Source organism: Macrobrachium rosenbergii, chromosome 22 (genome assembly GCF_040412425.1).
Source record: "Macrobrachium rosenbergii isolate ZJJX-2024 chromosome 22, ASM4041242v1, whole genome shotgun sequence".
Taxonomy (NCBI): Eukaryota; Metazoa; Arthropoda; class Malacostraca; order Decapoda; family Palaemonidae; genus Macrobrachium; species Macrobrachium rosenbergii.
Window position 1 is genome coordinate 42,453,389 of NC_089762.1, and position 14,363 is coordinate 42,467,751.

Consider the following 14,363-nt stretch of genomic DNA (forward strand, 5'->3'; position numbering starts at 1 on the left):
TTGTCTGCCGACAAACACAGATGTCTGAACCTTTTATGTCCGTTTTAGTCTGTGTGTAGACGCTGGCTCGCACACGTCAATAACATCTTCCAAGATTCTGTAATTTATCTCAGGGAAACAACAATAAACCAGTTAACACCCAGCCAGTATGTCGCTCATAACCCAGAGAGAGACTGTCGCTAATTTTGAGAGAAGTCTTCCAAAGAGAATACTTTAGATAAATAGATTATAATTCGAAAAAATTGAGAGAGAGAGAGAGAGAACATATGTGTCATTTATGATTAGGAAAGTTCCACATGAGGTTGTTATCCCTACAAATGTTGAAGGGTTTATCTCGGTCGTAAACTACAATGGGACACATTGCTCTAAAGAGAGAGAGAACTTTTCTAACGTGACTGTGGATCTCAAACCATTTTTATACTACTTTCCTGACTCTGAAAGAACATAATTACGTGAAATTTATGGACTGACAAAGCGCCTAATGTCCGGTTCAGTCACGGCACTGGTGGCTGGCGTTAAGAATAAAACTTGTAAATAGCGATGGGTCTACAAAGCAGGTCACCTAAATGAGGAATTAAGAACATTAGTTTTCCGATGACCCCCCAAAAACAGAACTTCAGTTCTTTTGCAGCCCTCTTCTTTCCTTTTGCCTTGATGAATTCAGTTGCACATCGATGTGGTTCTTAAATAAAATCAAATATATTCATTAACGAAAAAAGAATAGAACAGTTATTCACCTGAAGCCTTTTCCTGTGCTAAATACCGAAGTCACCGCAGACAACACAACAAAATGTAACATATACAATCACATAAGATTGTTAGTGAAAATGATATCCAAATGTGGTATATTTTACCGTTTATTAAAAACATAAGCCTAGTGTAGGGTGCATTCCTAACTGTTGCAAGATCTGCTCATACTTGGAAACACGACCTAGAAGATAAAAAAGAATAAGACGGTGATCATTAAAATAAAATACCTAGCATTTTCTTAATTTAGGCCTTTAAATGATTTGTAAAACCAATGTGCCATTCACAGACGCCAGAAATAATTAGAAATAATTAAAGATATAGAAACCGGTGTAATGAACTTACAAATATCTATACTGTATTAGCCTCATCAATTATTACAAAAAATTGCGGAGATTCAATATGGCGAGACCGGTACACCAAGTGAAATCTAAACGAAAGGAGACGGACAAAGGAAAAGTGTGAATAGAGAGAAAATCGTTTTATTAATAATTCGTCAAGAGACGACGTTTTTACCCTGAATAGAAGATTCGCGAATTAACCTAAACTAACGAAACACGCATCGAAGACTATCACATCAAGACGTCAACCATAAATGAAAAGCTGAATGTAGTCTCTCCTTAACTAACTACAAAAAGTGGAATCTATTCATTTTTCTTCTTCAGAGAGAGAAAAAAATTTTAATGAAAGGTCCGAGTTGCATTCTGACAATAACTGCGAGATATTCAAAATGCACTGGTCTTCTACACTTACCGAAACTTCTGGACACTTTCGGAACGGAAAGCAATTCAAATGAGAAAAAAAATCCAAGGAATGCCTTAGAACAATTATTGTTGTAATAATTTATATTGTTAATGATCATCATGCCACTTTCCACCTTCGCTGACAGAATACCTCCAGAGGGGATTTCCTTTGTTTAAAGGGATTTCAAAGTCATATTGTAAAGGGAGGATATATATGACTCGAGGAGGATTTGATTGCATTTTGAAATCCTGGACTAATTTGTGTTAAAGACGGATTTCAATGACATTCTGCGGAGAATGGGACTTTCAGCCTTCACTAGATACCGTCTGTCACGCAAAGCAAACTTAACTCTCTCCCTCTCTTTCTAAGCTTTGCATTTACTGTACCCCCCACTCCAACTCCTTCCCCGGCCCAACCACCACCTCTAACAGCCCCAATTATTGACATCGGCTAAAATTAAGAAAATCGTCACAGTTGTTTGTGTGACCTGTCAGCTGGTGGTGGATTCCGTCTAACTAGAAGGTAAAGAACATGGCGTATTTCTTTCTACCAACACAAGGTGCTTATTTAATCACGGAGATGAAAAATTACTAAATATTACGTTTGGATGCTTAAGGTAAAAAAAATCACAAGTAGTATTTTCGTTGTTGTATTGAGCTGTATATGGGTTGTATAAATGTGTATGTTTGTGTGGTTCTGTGTTGCACAGAGTCACGAAGCGTCTACGGTCATAACATTGTATGAAAAAGTGTCTGAAAAACATATAAGCAGCAGAAAACAAATAACTTGAAAATAGGCCTACTTATGTCATGTAACAAGTACCAAACAGAAAGGCTCTTTCAGCCATATTTCATTTTTATCTTTTTCCTTTGTTTTTCAGAGGAGCAATGTGTTCTGGAAAACAGAGGACCTACTTCACGATGAATCTCTGGAAGACACTGGCTCTCTGGACAATCATTTTCGCTCTCTTTCCTTCGACTTCCGGCGCCAGCCGCCCTGTTACGATCCATCCTCATATTGCGCTCACTGACGGCCTCACAGATTACGTAATATCCGACGCTCCTTCATCCTGTAAGTTTGGCTCTGTTAAGTAGACTCACTTTGTTGGCTGTTAGCTTCCACTGTGGATTTTTTTTATTCCCTGCTCGACCAACCACGTAATCCTAGTTTGTACTCAATAGGCCCTGGTATCTAGTAATAGTTGCACAAGTTACGATGCAAAACACACACACACACACACACACACACACACACACATACATATATATATATATATATATATATATATATATATATATATATATATATATATATATATATATACATATATATAATGCAAAGTGTTTTTGACGCCACTTCACAAAATACTATCCGGGATCTTAACGTAACATCACACTTCTATAGCCATGAGTCTTCAATTCAATTTTATCTCCCTCATGCTAAAATTTCATATATGGAAGCCATTAAATTTCGCCACAGAAAATAGTTCCTTGCACATGTGTACTGACTGCAATGACAAGTATACTACCAATATTCTTGAAAGCAGCTTTCACTCTTACAAACGAACACAGAACTTTTAAACTTTCAAAAGATTACCTCGCGGATTACCCTAGGCCTATTGATAGTTAAATTTATGTAGTTTATCTACTCTCGTAACAAATCAGGATTTACATGCCGTCGTTTCGGAGCAGAAACAAATAAAAAATCACAACAGTCTTTATACAAACAAGCCTTTATAATTCAGGGGCTTTTCCTGTTCTACAAAACTACCAAGCCAAAATGTGTAGCTTTATAACGATGACCAGAGAAGCAAAATATTGAAAACAATCCCATTTTGTTGATACTAGGCCTAAGAGCTGATGCCTAATAATTTTGGAGGTGATATGCCTAAATTCTACTGTCCAGTCTGGAACCGCGTTTTGTTTGTTTCAATGTTATAATAAATTTGACCAAAAAAGTGCACCAGAACTTCAAATTTTGATATTGTAACCATTGTAATACATCTTTACCAGAATCTTCACATTCTTTGTGTCCACAGTGGCCAATTCATTGCAACGTGTTGACTTTTGAAACGTGTACTACTTACTGTCAGTTGCAAAACGGCAGAGTTCTTGTCCAATGAATATTGAAAATCAGTTCGTAGGTTCTCAAAAAAAAAAAAAAGTAATGGATTTGGTCAATACAGTGTTGAAAAACTTCCGCTGCTCTTTTGGGGGAAGATTAAACTTGGATATCATTAAACCGAGCTTACTTCTTAACTCACTGTAGCCATGATCTAAAAGCAGAAACATAAAAAAAAATATTTATAATATATATATATATATATATATATATATATATATATATATATATATATATATATATATATATATATATATATATATACACACAGTTTACCATGTTGTCCTAGCAACAACCAAAGCACAAGCTGAACACATCGATTAAAATAACTAAAAATGACTTCTATAAGCTGACAGAATGAAATTTACGATGCAATAATATATGCTTACAGAAGTGCACGAGGTCTTTTTTATTTACAACGCACGTACACAGAATCTTCTTTATTTTTAATAGATGACCCTCGCGTACAGCCTGTTCGGTATAATCGCTCCCTGGTTTGTAGGAAGATTTCAGAAGGCATGCCAGGTAGAGTTAATGGCTTCACTGGCAAATTTTCTCTTTTTTTTTCAGATAAAAAAATTGTTTATGTTTGTTGTGGAAACGAATGTTTTCTAAAAAGAAATATTGCTAATTGTGAGATTTTATATATAATTTCTCGGGTGTAAGGCTTACATGAAGGGACAGAATGATCACAATTTAATAGGCCTATGATTTTTTTGTAAAAAGATGAATTTAATAGTAATATATTTTCAGAGTTAAAAGGCCAATTTACTGAAATAAAAGCACTATTAAAAAACTTTTCTAGATAACGAATTGTATTCAAGTCAGAGTTCTTTCTTGACTGGCATTTTCTGCAATTATTTCTGCACACTTCCAAGCAACTACACGAGAGAGAGAGAGAGAGAGAGAGAGAGAGAGAGAGAGAGAGAGAGAGAGAGAGAGAGAGAGAGAGAGAGAGAGAGAGAGAGAATTGTGAAATTTAGGCTATGTACAGCCGAGCACTCGGGCACTTTTCAACCATTCAGCGCTTAAGAGAATGAAAAGAAGGAAGTGATTGGGCTACATGATAAAGAGCAGAAAGAGTTACCGAAATTCAGGACTCTTTTATACCTTTGACACATTTATTCTTTAAAGACTGTTCTTTTACATTTGCATCAGCAATATATCACATTTAGACGTTATAACGGTAAAAGAAGAAGAAGAAGAAAAAGACAATGGCTGAAAGTGCCCCGCCGCTTGGCTTTATAGTCTAAATTTCATGTCTCTCTCTCTCTCTCTCTCTCTTTCTGTGTGTGTGTGTGTGTGTGTGTGTGTGTAGAGTACAGAAGTAACTTAAGAAAATGTCGGCCAAGACAAAAATATTTTTTTTGTTGGTGATGCAATACAAAGAGCTTTTTTCTTTTTTTTAGGTACTTGCAGAATAATGTGCATGCTTAACTACTCCTGCACAGCTGTCAGTGTTCAGACTAATGCAGGTAAGGCAATAAAACAATAAAAAAAAATAACATTTGTTTTAGATGCAGTTGTCAAAAGGGTTGGCGGGTGCATTCAACTATAAAAAAAACTTCTTAGCAAACCTGACATAAATCGCTTTTGAATTTAAAGATAAGCCAAATCCCTCTGAATAAAAAGAGAACTAGATGTCACCATATAACTGAATAGCCTTAAGAACCTCCCATTACGATAACCAACGTCTTGCAATATAAAAGTGATTTTACTCTAACACCTAATTTTCCTTCTTAAAATTATCATACAGGTGGGATTACATGCTCCTTCGCCAACGCAGCCATAAATCCGGGTGGATTAACGAGTGACAGCTCTGCCTACACTTACATTCAGAACGGTGAGAAAATCAAGTTACTTTATTGATTATTATTATGAATGCTACGATTGCTTAGAAAAGTAATATTAATAATGACAGAAATGATGAGGTTCAACAAGATCTGACTTTATTGTTACGTTCTAGGTTAGAAATGTATTGTAGCAATCATATTTAGAAGGGCTAGGTTGATGTTTTGTTTTTCGAAGAAAGCAAGGGTTAACATGGCTTGCGAGACAGAGTTGCAACCTCTCGTTTACTTCAGATAGCAAACAAGGACATTAGTCTAGAACTTGCACTGTCAGGGGAAAAGTGAAAGAAAATTGAACAAAGAGTACAGGTACAGTCTAACTAGGGGCAGTTATAAGGTTTCAAAAGGTTTCTTCTTGTGGAGTTTAAAGCCAGAACGAAAAAAAGCAAACGGAACTTGAAATGTATTACACAAATGGCAATTTCCTATCAGAAGAGGCACAAGACATTGATAAAGACTGTTGAATATACGGGGTAGGTGTAGAACAAGAGCACTGGATAATCTATAAAATTTAAGCCAAAGGCCAAACCCTGGGACCTATGAGGTCATTCAGCGCTGAAAATAACGTTGAAACAATTGTTGGGTGAGGGTGGAAAGTAAGAAAAAGAAAGATAATATGAATGGAGGTATTGTAAAACGAATGAAAGTGGTTGCAGCTAGGAGTCAAAGGGACGCTCCAAAGAAGCTTACTCAATGCCTACAGTGCACTGCATGAGGCGCACTGATGATACTACCCTCCTATGGGGTGGAGAGAGGAAAACTGTGAGCAAATGAATCTTAAAACAGAACATACAAATGGAAGAGTCTTGTAGTCCTACCACAAGAGACTTACCAGCAAATAATGGGGTATATAATCCTGATCACAGGGCCTTATATCTTTTCACAGACACATCTACAAACTCAACAGGTAATACAACAACAACTGTCACAACAGCATCAAGAGATGGTCTCACAATCACAGACACTCAAGGTAGTCATGGCTTTTCCTTAGTAAGGCATTATCTAAGTGAATAAGTTTATTAACATCTTTACATGGTCTGATTTATCCCTTCACCTGAGCTAAGCATTTTACAATTTTAATATGCCTCCACATTTGTTATCCCTTACATAATATATACAGTGCTAAAAGAATTCATCAATACAGCTTCCACTATTTTTTTTAATTTACATACCACAACCACACTTCGCTTCCATGAAAGACGGTTGGCTCAACAATGCCTTCTTGAATAACAGCTTCAGCTTTCACAGACTCTCACAGCTTCCTCTTTATCTTTTGCATCAACCTACTGACTTCCTTTCTTTACCTGTTCTATTGACCCTCATATGCTGACACTTATTCTGATTTACTCTCAATTTTCTCCTCTCGCAGAAGCTTTCAAATTCCCTCCAAGTTTCGGCAGTTTCTCTTCACCATATCCCATCATTAATATCGTATCTTCAAGCATTAATTACTCCATACTCTATTCATGACCCTTTTCTTATTCCAAAACTTTGCAGCCATATCAACAGTCCTTTTAATCAGTCCATTAAGATACTAAAAAAACTGAAAAATGTACAATATTCTATTTTGTGTCTGGTATGAAACATAAATACTCCATTAGTGTCTGATTTATTAAAAACAAAAGTATAATGTTCAATTTTATATCTGATGTGAGATTAGAATTGTACAATATTCAATTTTGCGTCAGATGTGTAAATAAATAATACAAAATACCTCTTACATACAGCCATCACCCAGGGGAACACCAGTATACCCACTGATACTACCCTATCCGCTAATGAAACTGGAATGGGTACCTCTACATCTACCAATGGAACTGCCCTGTCCACTAATGAAACTGGAATGGGTACCTCTACATCTACCAATGGAACTGCCCTGTCCACTAATGAAACTGGAATGGGTATCTCTACATCTACCAATGGAACTGCCCTGTCCACTAATGAAACTGGAATGGGTACCTCTACATCTACCAATGGAACTGCCCTGTCCACTAATGAAACTGGAATGGGTTCCTCTACTTCTACCAATGGAACCACCCTGTCCACTAATGAAACTGGAATGGGTACCTCTACTTCTACCAATGGAACCACCCTGTCCACTAATGAAACTGGAATGGGTTCCCCTTCATCTACCAATGGAACTGCCCTGTCCACTAATGAAACTGGAATGGGTTCTTCTACTTCTACCAATGGAACCACCCTGCCCACTAATGAAACTGGAATGGGTACCTCTGCATCTACTGCAATCTAATGAAATGGAACTGGAACTGGTGTGTATATATATATCCATTAATGAAACTGGAATGGCTACTGACTCACGTCTACTTCTCCAATGGAACCACCCTGTCCACTAATGAAACTGGAATGGGCAAGCTAACTGCTTGCATCTACCAATGGAACTGGTGTGTATATATATATATATATTATATTATATTATATTATATACTCATGATATTCCCATAATTGAAATATTTAATTGTGCTCAACGATAACAAATGTTCAGTATTGTTCACATATAGTGCATAGTTTTTTGCTAGCCCACATTTAAGGGCTTAAAACAGGAATTTTTCTTTTACAAAGAAAAATATTCTTGTGAATACGATACATATTCGACAATGATTTTTGTTAATATCTGGACCTAAGTCATACATAGCTTGGTTACCTGCAAATCATCTTTCAGTCAAATCTCCATCTTCTGCACTGACTTCTGTCTCACGTTACTGAATCCAGTGTAACTTTGATGTAATTATTTTCTCCACTATTTAATCTCATGACAGCTCTTCCCTGCGGAACGGGCTGGAAAGTGTACAATAACAGCTGCTATTACTTCGCCAACTCGTCCGTGCAAAAGGCCTGGGACGACGCAAGCAATATTTGCAACAGACACGGAAGTTACCTGGCTAAGATCACGTCTGCCGAGGAGAGCAACTTCATCAAGAGTTTGTAGCCTTGCATTGCTCTGTCATTGACTTGAAGTTAGTTCATATTAGGAATCAAAAAATAGAATAGGATTTTGGCCAAAGGTCAAGCACTGGGGCCTGTGAGGTCATTCAGTGCTGAAATAGAAATTGGCAGTAAAAAGGTTTGAAAGGTGGTACAGGAATTTTTCTTTTACAAAGAAAAGCCATATTCGACAATGATTTTTGAACTGGACCTGACATCAATTGTTAGGAGAGATTTGAAAGGAAGATGATAATTATTTTCTCCAAGAAAGAGGCTGGAAAGTGTACAATAACAGCTGCTATTACTTCGCCAACTCGTCCGTGCAATATGAATGGAGGTTACAGTAAAAGAATTGAATTCAGTGCTGAAATAGAAATTGCAGTAAAAGGTTTGAAGCTGCAAAGAACTCAATTGTTAGGAGAGATTAGAAAGGAAGATGGAAGAGAGAGAATTATAGTGCACCAGCATGAGGTGCACTGAATGCTTATAGTGCACCACATGAGGTGCACTGACGGCGCTACCCCCTTACAGGGATATTAGGAATCAGAAGTATAGTATATGTGATTACATCACACTTTCCAATATGGAAATAAATATGTATTGATAGCCACTTTTTCTCATAAACACAGATATACCTTAAAGCTTATGGAATCTGACCACTTAACAGGAACTATTTTCTAATTCAGCAAACTCTTTCTTCTCCAGTACATTGCAAGCCTTAATTTATACTACAACAATTTCACCTTCCCTCTTACAATGTTGCCTTCAAACACCCAGCCCTCCTCTCTCTCTCTCTCTTTCCTCCATTACTTTTATTAGCTTAGAAAAAATGGATAATACACACTTGAAACACATGAAAATTATTATTGCCTTCTTTTAAGGTGATGTTGAATACATATAAATCTCTGTGGAATTGCACAGAAAAAGTTTTTGAGTAGTAAAGTGTGAAGTGCACAGTTTGCAATAATTGAAAGATTACTGTTTTTTTTTTACTCATATTTCTCTTCTCAGATGACAATGATTGCACAAAATGCTGGATTGGACTAAGGAGGTTCCCTGATAGGAACAATTCAAATGGAATATTGACGGTTCCCTCCCAACTTATACAGAGTAAGTAAAAATAAAAATAAAAACTGAAGATTTCTTCATATTAGCAATGTTAGTTTTCAAAATAGCTGGGAAAGTCAAAAGAGATGGGGAAGCAGCACCATTCTCTTGGTCAGAACTGATGAAAACAAGAAAAAGAAATTGAAGAATTAACATTTAACACTAAAAAATTTTGATTGATTCATCTCGTAATCATCTGGAGAAACAAAAACGGATAAAATTAATAATGCTTGACATCAGAGGAAAAAAAGTCAATGATCCATTCAATATATGTATAGTTTGCTGCTAAGCTGCTGTTAAAGCAACCTCCTGAAGGGGAAATAAGCTCCTCCAGCTAAGTGTAATAGTGATCAAAATAATTTTAAGGGAAGGTAGTGTCAATGATTGGTCACACTGCCTTAGGTTCAGTCCTGTCAGGATAAATTAATAGATTCTGAAAAGGTTGGTTGTTCTAAAGTACTGTATTGGCAAAACATCGTATTGAAGTTAATATAAAAACAGTAATTAAGAATCAAATTATCAATTATTATTCTAACACACAAACCCATCAGAACAAAAAATACCATCAATCACAAGACAGCATCTCTATAACACAATCATGCAAGTCCCTGCAGGTGAGGAAAAACTCATCAGTAATGTCATGACACCTCAGGAAGGTACCCTAAATATCTTAATATATCTTCCATTGACATCTGAAGCTGCCTTTAAGCCAGTTTTTTTTTATTTTTCAAGATCACTTTTCTCAAGGCACAATGGTAATGGCATTCATCTTAATCCTTGCTGAATTTTATTATTATTATGATATTCATTTTGCTAAACTAAAACCACCTCTATTTCCAAAGTGCTTATACTTTTAAAATCTCTTTCAGGTGGGCATCTGGTGAACCAGATAACAACTACTGTACTTACATCGACGACGACAAAATGTGGCATGATGACTTCTGTTCAACACTCATGAGGTAATTAAACACTCTGTTAGCAATGAGTTATATTGCTCCCTGATTCACAAGAATAAAAATAATTCAATTGGAATCTTCCCTGTACTTTCTGCCTTTGAAGTGCCCATTCTATTGTCTGTCTCAATTCTGTCAAATGCTTTTTCAGTATCCACAGATGGAGTTTAATCCCTTCCTCTTTGCATGGTTCTTTCCTGTAGCTACCACGATATAAAGATTCCTTTATCATTTTTTTCTAGTTTTATTCCTCTAAGGTTTTCACACTGCAGTGCATCCAGTTTCCTTCGTATACCATGACTGAGGGTTTTTTTTTTTTTTTTTTTGCACTTCTGGTCATACCTTGTCCCTTGACTGGTTTTTTCATGATCTAGGAAGCTCATTGATTTTCAGTTTTTAAGCTAATTTTTCTTAGTAACTTGTTACTCCACACGGTCCTGGAACTTCATCATTTTTCACTTCCCCAGTGGTTCTTGCAACCTCCTCATGGGCCCTTTTATTATGCTAACATCCCCCAGTTCATGTTCATTTTCTCTATTCAAAAGGTTTTCAGAATGCTAAATTGTTCCAGTACCTGCTTTCAACTTTAATTCATTCACTTTCACCTTTCATGCACTTTGCCCTTTCTACATCTTCCCTCAGCTACTTTGCTATTCTGAATATTTTCTCTCTTCCTGTTGCTGTGTTGAGATTCTAAGCATAACAGATGAATAATAAAGATACATAAACAGATATGCCTACACACATGCAAACTGCAAAATAAGTCGAAAAACCTATTGGAAAAACAGCGATACACTACCAACAATACCACTGGGAGGACTATTTCCTAGTTTTACAGCAAAAGGTAATGGATACCTCTAGTACTGGACACTGTGACGTCGTGGCATCTCAGCAAAATCTTGATGCTGATAGTCAGCTACATTTGAGGTGATGTCAACAATGACAAAAGCTGTATTTCTAACAACAGTCTCAAGAATATAAAGTCCCACTGTTTGGAATGCGGAAACTACCAATAAACAACTTCCTTTCACATATAAAACCCATAAGAAGCTGCTGACATCCAGGTAGGGGAATGAGTTTTCATCACTACAGTGGCAGCAAAATATATCTGAAGTATGTGGCATACTAGCATAATCTCTTGTACAGTAGATGTGAAGTCTTAACTTTGTGTCATTCAAGTCTTGTGGAAGTGAAAAAGTCAAAGGTACTATGAAAAATCAAGAAATAGGATACATTAAAATTATGCTGCCAAAGCAGAGCAAATCAAGTGGGGGCACTACTAAATCACCTAATTGATGATTAGTTTTGATGAGTTACAGCATCAAGCACTACTGACTGCAACTCTTAATGAGATTTATATTATAGCTATCAGCGACATCACTGCATTCAATGGACCATCTCATTGGCCAAGTCTAAACACAATAATGACAATGATCCTACAATTCTACAAATCCTACACATTTCCTACTTTTATCAATCAGAAAATTATAATCCACATGATTTACCTCCAAAATTCAATGAAGAAACCAAAAGTTTATAGCAGGCAGACTACACAGTTCATTGGGACCAAAGCTGGAATCTACAAAGCATCTTTAATGTGCTATGTCTTTCCTGTGATGAATTCCCAGACCATCCTTACTGAAGCTGAAATATCAGGAAGACTTTTAATGTGAATCCTGCTAGTATTACAGTATTACAGTATGTAAAAAGATTAGTTGCATAAAATGCTGATCAGACCTTGGCTCTTGAACAAAATTAGTTGGATATTAGTATGACGCCTTATGAAAATGAATTAGTATGCTGATGTAAAACAACATCCCCACACATATCAGGTTACATTGCTATCATTAATTTGCACCAAGCAAAAGTATGTAAGAGAACTACAGTACAGAATAATAACTCAAAATTCTGAATGCATACATTGCAATAAGAGCCCAATGTAACTAGTAAGGTGTACAGTAGCAGTAATTACACTACAAAGGTCTAGCTGCTTCTAATATATAATTTTATTGGCAATTTAATCTTAAATGAAATCAGGAAGCATCAGTGGAAGAGAGACCTCTAGAATCATAATTGCACTGTTGCAAGCATTCGAAAGAGGTATTAGGGTCATCATTAATGATGGAAGCATCCAAAGAGAGAAGATACTGTACTCATTCCTGGATTAATTAATACTACTACTTGCCATTAATTCCCCTTCAATTCACAGCTGGAGCAACAGTGCCACATTTCCTGTTTACAAACATTAAACATGAAAGACTTGCACATTGAAAGGGATAAATTTTATTGGCAGACTCGCTATAAGCAACAAGCAACACCATTGTGACAAACACAATTAACACATGCAACCTAAGTAGACAAGTAAGAAATACAATAAGATTGTTTGTGCAAGGAAAATATCACTGTGTTGTTTTCAAGATGTGACAACTTCACAGCTTGAGTACAACTGGATGAATAAGAGTTCAGTTCCTGCTGAGGACTGATTTAAGAACAAATAAAAAACCTTGTGCCTCAGTTGACTGTAGCATTAGATCTAGGGGGGACTGTTGAATGTGTGGCAAATTAGTAAGGACCAAAATCGTAGGACTGGGTCTGGTAAAGCCATTCCGTGCAGTAATATGATAAAATTTGTTTTGATTGGAAGGAGGTTCACACAGCAGCCGTTGTAGTGCGGGACATGGAGTAACAACTGAATCCCATTGGATGAATATATGAAATTTGGCCATACGGTCAGGTGCTGGGGTGAGTGAGGCCATTCAGTTTTGTATCTTAATACAGACTTGTTAAGAATGGGAGGTTAACACAATATATGGGTATTGCCTCAATAGGCAGACAAAGGTGAAATAGAGTTTACAAGACCAATATACAGCATGTTTATGTACTGTATACAGTATCAGTATAGTATATTCTTGACTTCATGACATTAAAGCATATAAAAATTTTTCAGTTAAAACTTAGTCCTTTTGCCTTCAAGTTTGTGAACTTAACGCATTTTTCTTTGTCTTAACAGGTTTGTCTGTGAAAAAGCAGTCCCACCATCATAAAAGGTCTCTACTTGGTCTATCACTACCACTACAAATGGCAAACAGCAGTTTTTTACCGAGTTCATGGAAATTAATACTCTAAAGAAGAACTGTAAGGAAGAAACATTTGAGACTTTCACACTTTCATTAATTTGCTGCAGAAGTTGTTAAATCACTCCTGTTGACTTTTTAGGCTTCAACATATTGACTGCCAGTCATATCAACACACTTCTAATTTTGCAACAAAGTTTTTGCGCATGCAGATTACAAAAGAGGCATTGACACTCAACACTGTCCAAAATACATTGTGTTTGAGCTCACAGGATACTGAGAGAACGCTGTAGTTGAATGTCTTCATGAAAAATTCAACTTGAAAATATAAAATGACTGCACTGTTGTTTAGCACATTGCATCAAGCACTAGTTCAAAAATCTTGCATTTTAAATTACTGCTGTATTGTTGATACAGTATATAGTTTACGCACACCACAATCAACGTTCTTAATTCTTTAGACTTCATTGAGATCAAACTAATTTACAAACAGCATACACAATTGTTTAAAGACTTCATTGAGGTCAAACTAACTTACAAATAGCATACCCTTTAGGCAAGTAATAAAAACTGATGGGCACTTTGATAATCATTCCAGGAGAATTAAATGTCAAGTACTGCATACTCCAAATTACAAACCAAAGGATTTCTGTGTATTTCAACACTAATAAAAAGCAGTAACCATCCTTTGTCTTGAAAATCAAACAGTAACAAGTATATCTTTGTTTCCTTTAATCACACACTTTAGATGTCTTGAAAATAAACAGTAACAAGTATATCTTTGTTTCCTTTAATCACACACTTTAGATGAATAAAAAAAATGT

General features: G+C 36.1%; 1 protein-coding gene across 2 annotated transcripts; it reads left to right on the top strand.

Annotated features, from left to right (window-relative positions):
• The first annotated feature begins 331 nt into the window (after positions 1 to 331).
• LOC136850812 (autotransporter adhesin BpaC-like) lies at positions 332 to 14,315 on the top strand. 2 transcript variants are annotated; one of them, XM_067124832.1, is made up of 9 exons: positions 332 to 2,107; positions 2,372 to 2,562; positions 5,022 to 5,087; positions 5,369 to 5,455; positions 7,190 to 7,864; positions 8,240 to 8,401; positions 9,417 to 9,515; positions 10,382 to 10,471; positions 13,476 to 14,315. In XM_067124832.1, exons 2-5 carry the CDS (start codon positions 2,379 to 2,381, stop codon positions 7,711 to 7,713), a joined length of 861 nt encoding a protein of 286 aa, XP_066980933.1. In that variant the 5' UTR covers positions 332 to 2,107; positions 2,372 to 2,378; the 3' UTR covers positions 7,714 to 7,864; positions 8,240 to 8,401; positions 9,417 to 9,515; positions 10,382 to 10,471; positions 13,476 to 14,315. The 2 variants fall into 2 exon arrangements, with proteins under 2 accessions (XP_066980933.1, XP_066980934.1); XM_067124833.1 differs by having other exon boundaries at positions 1,680 to 2,107; positions 7,190 to 7,732.
• Positions 14,316 to 14,363: the final 48 nt, after the last annotated feature.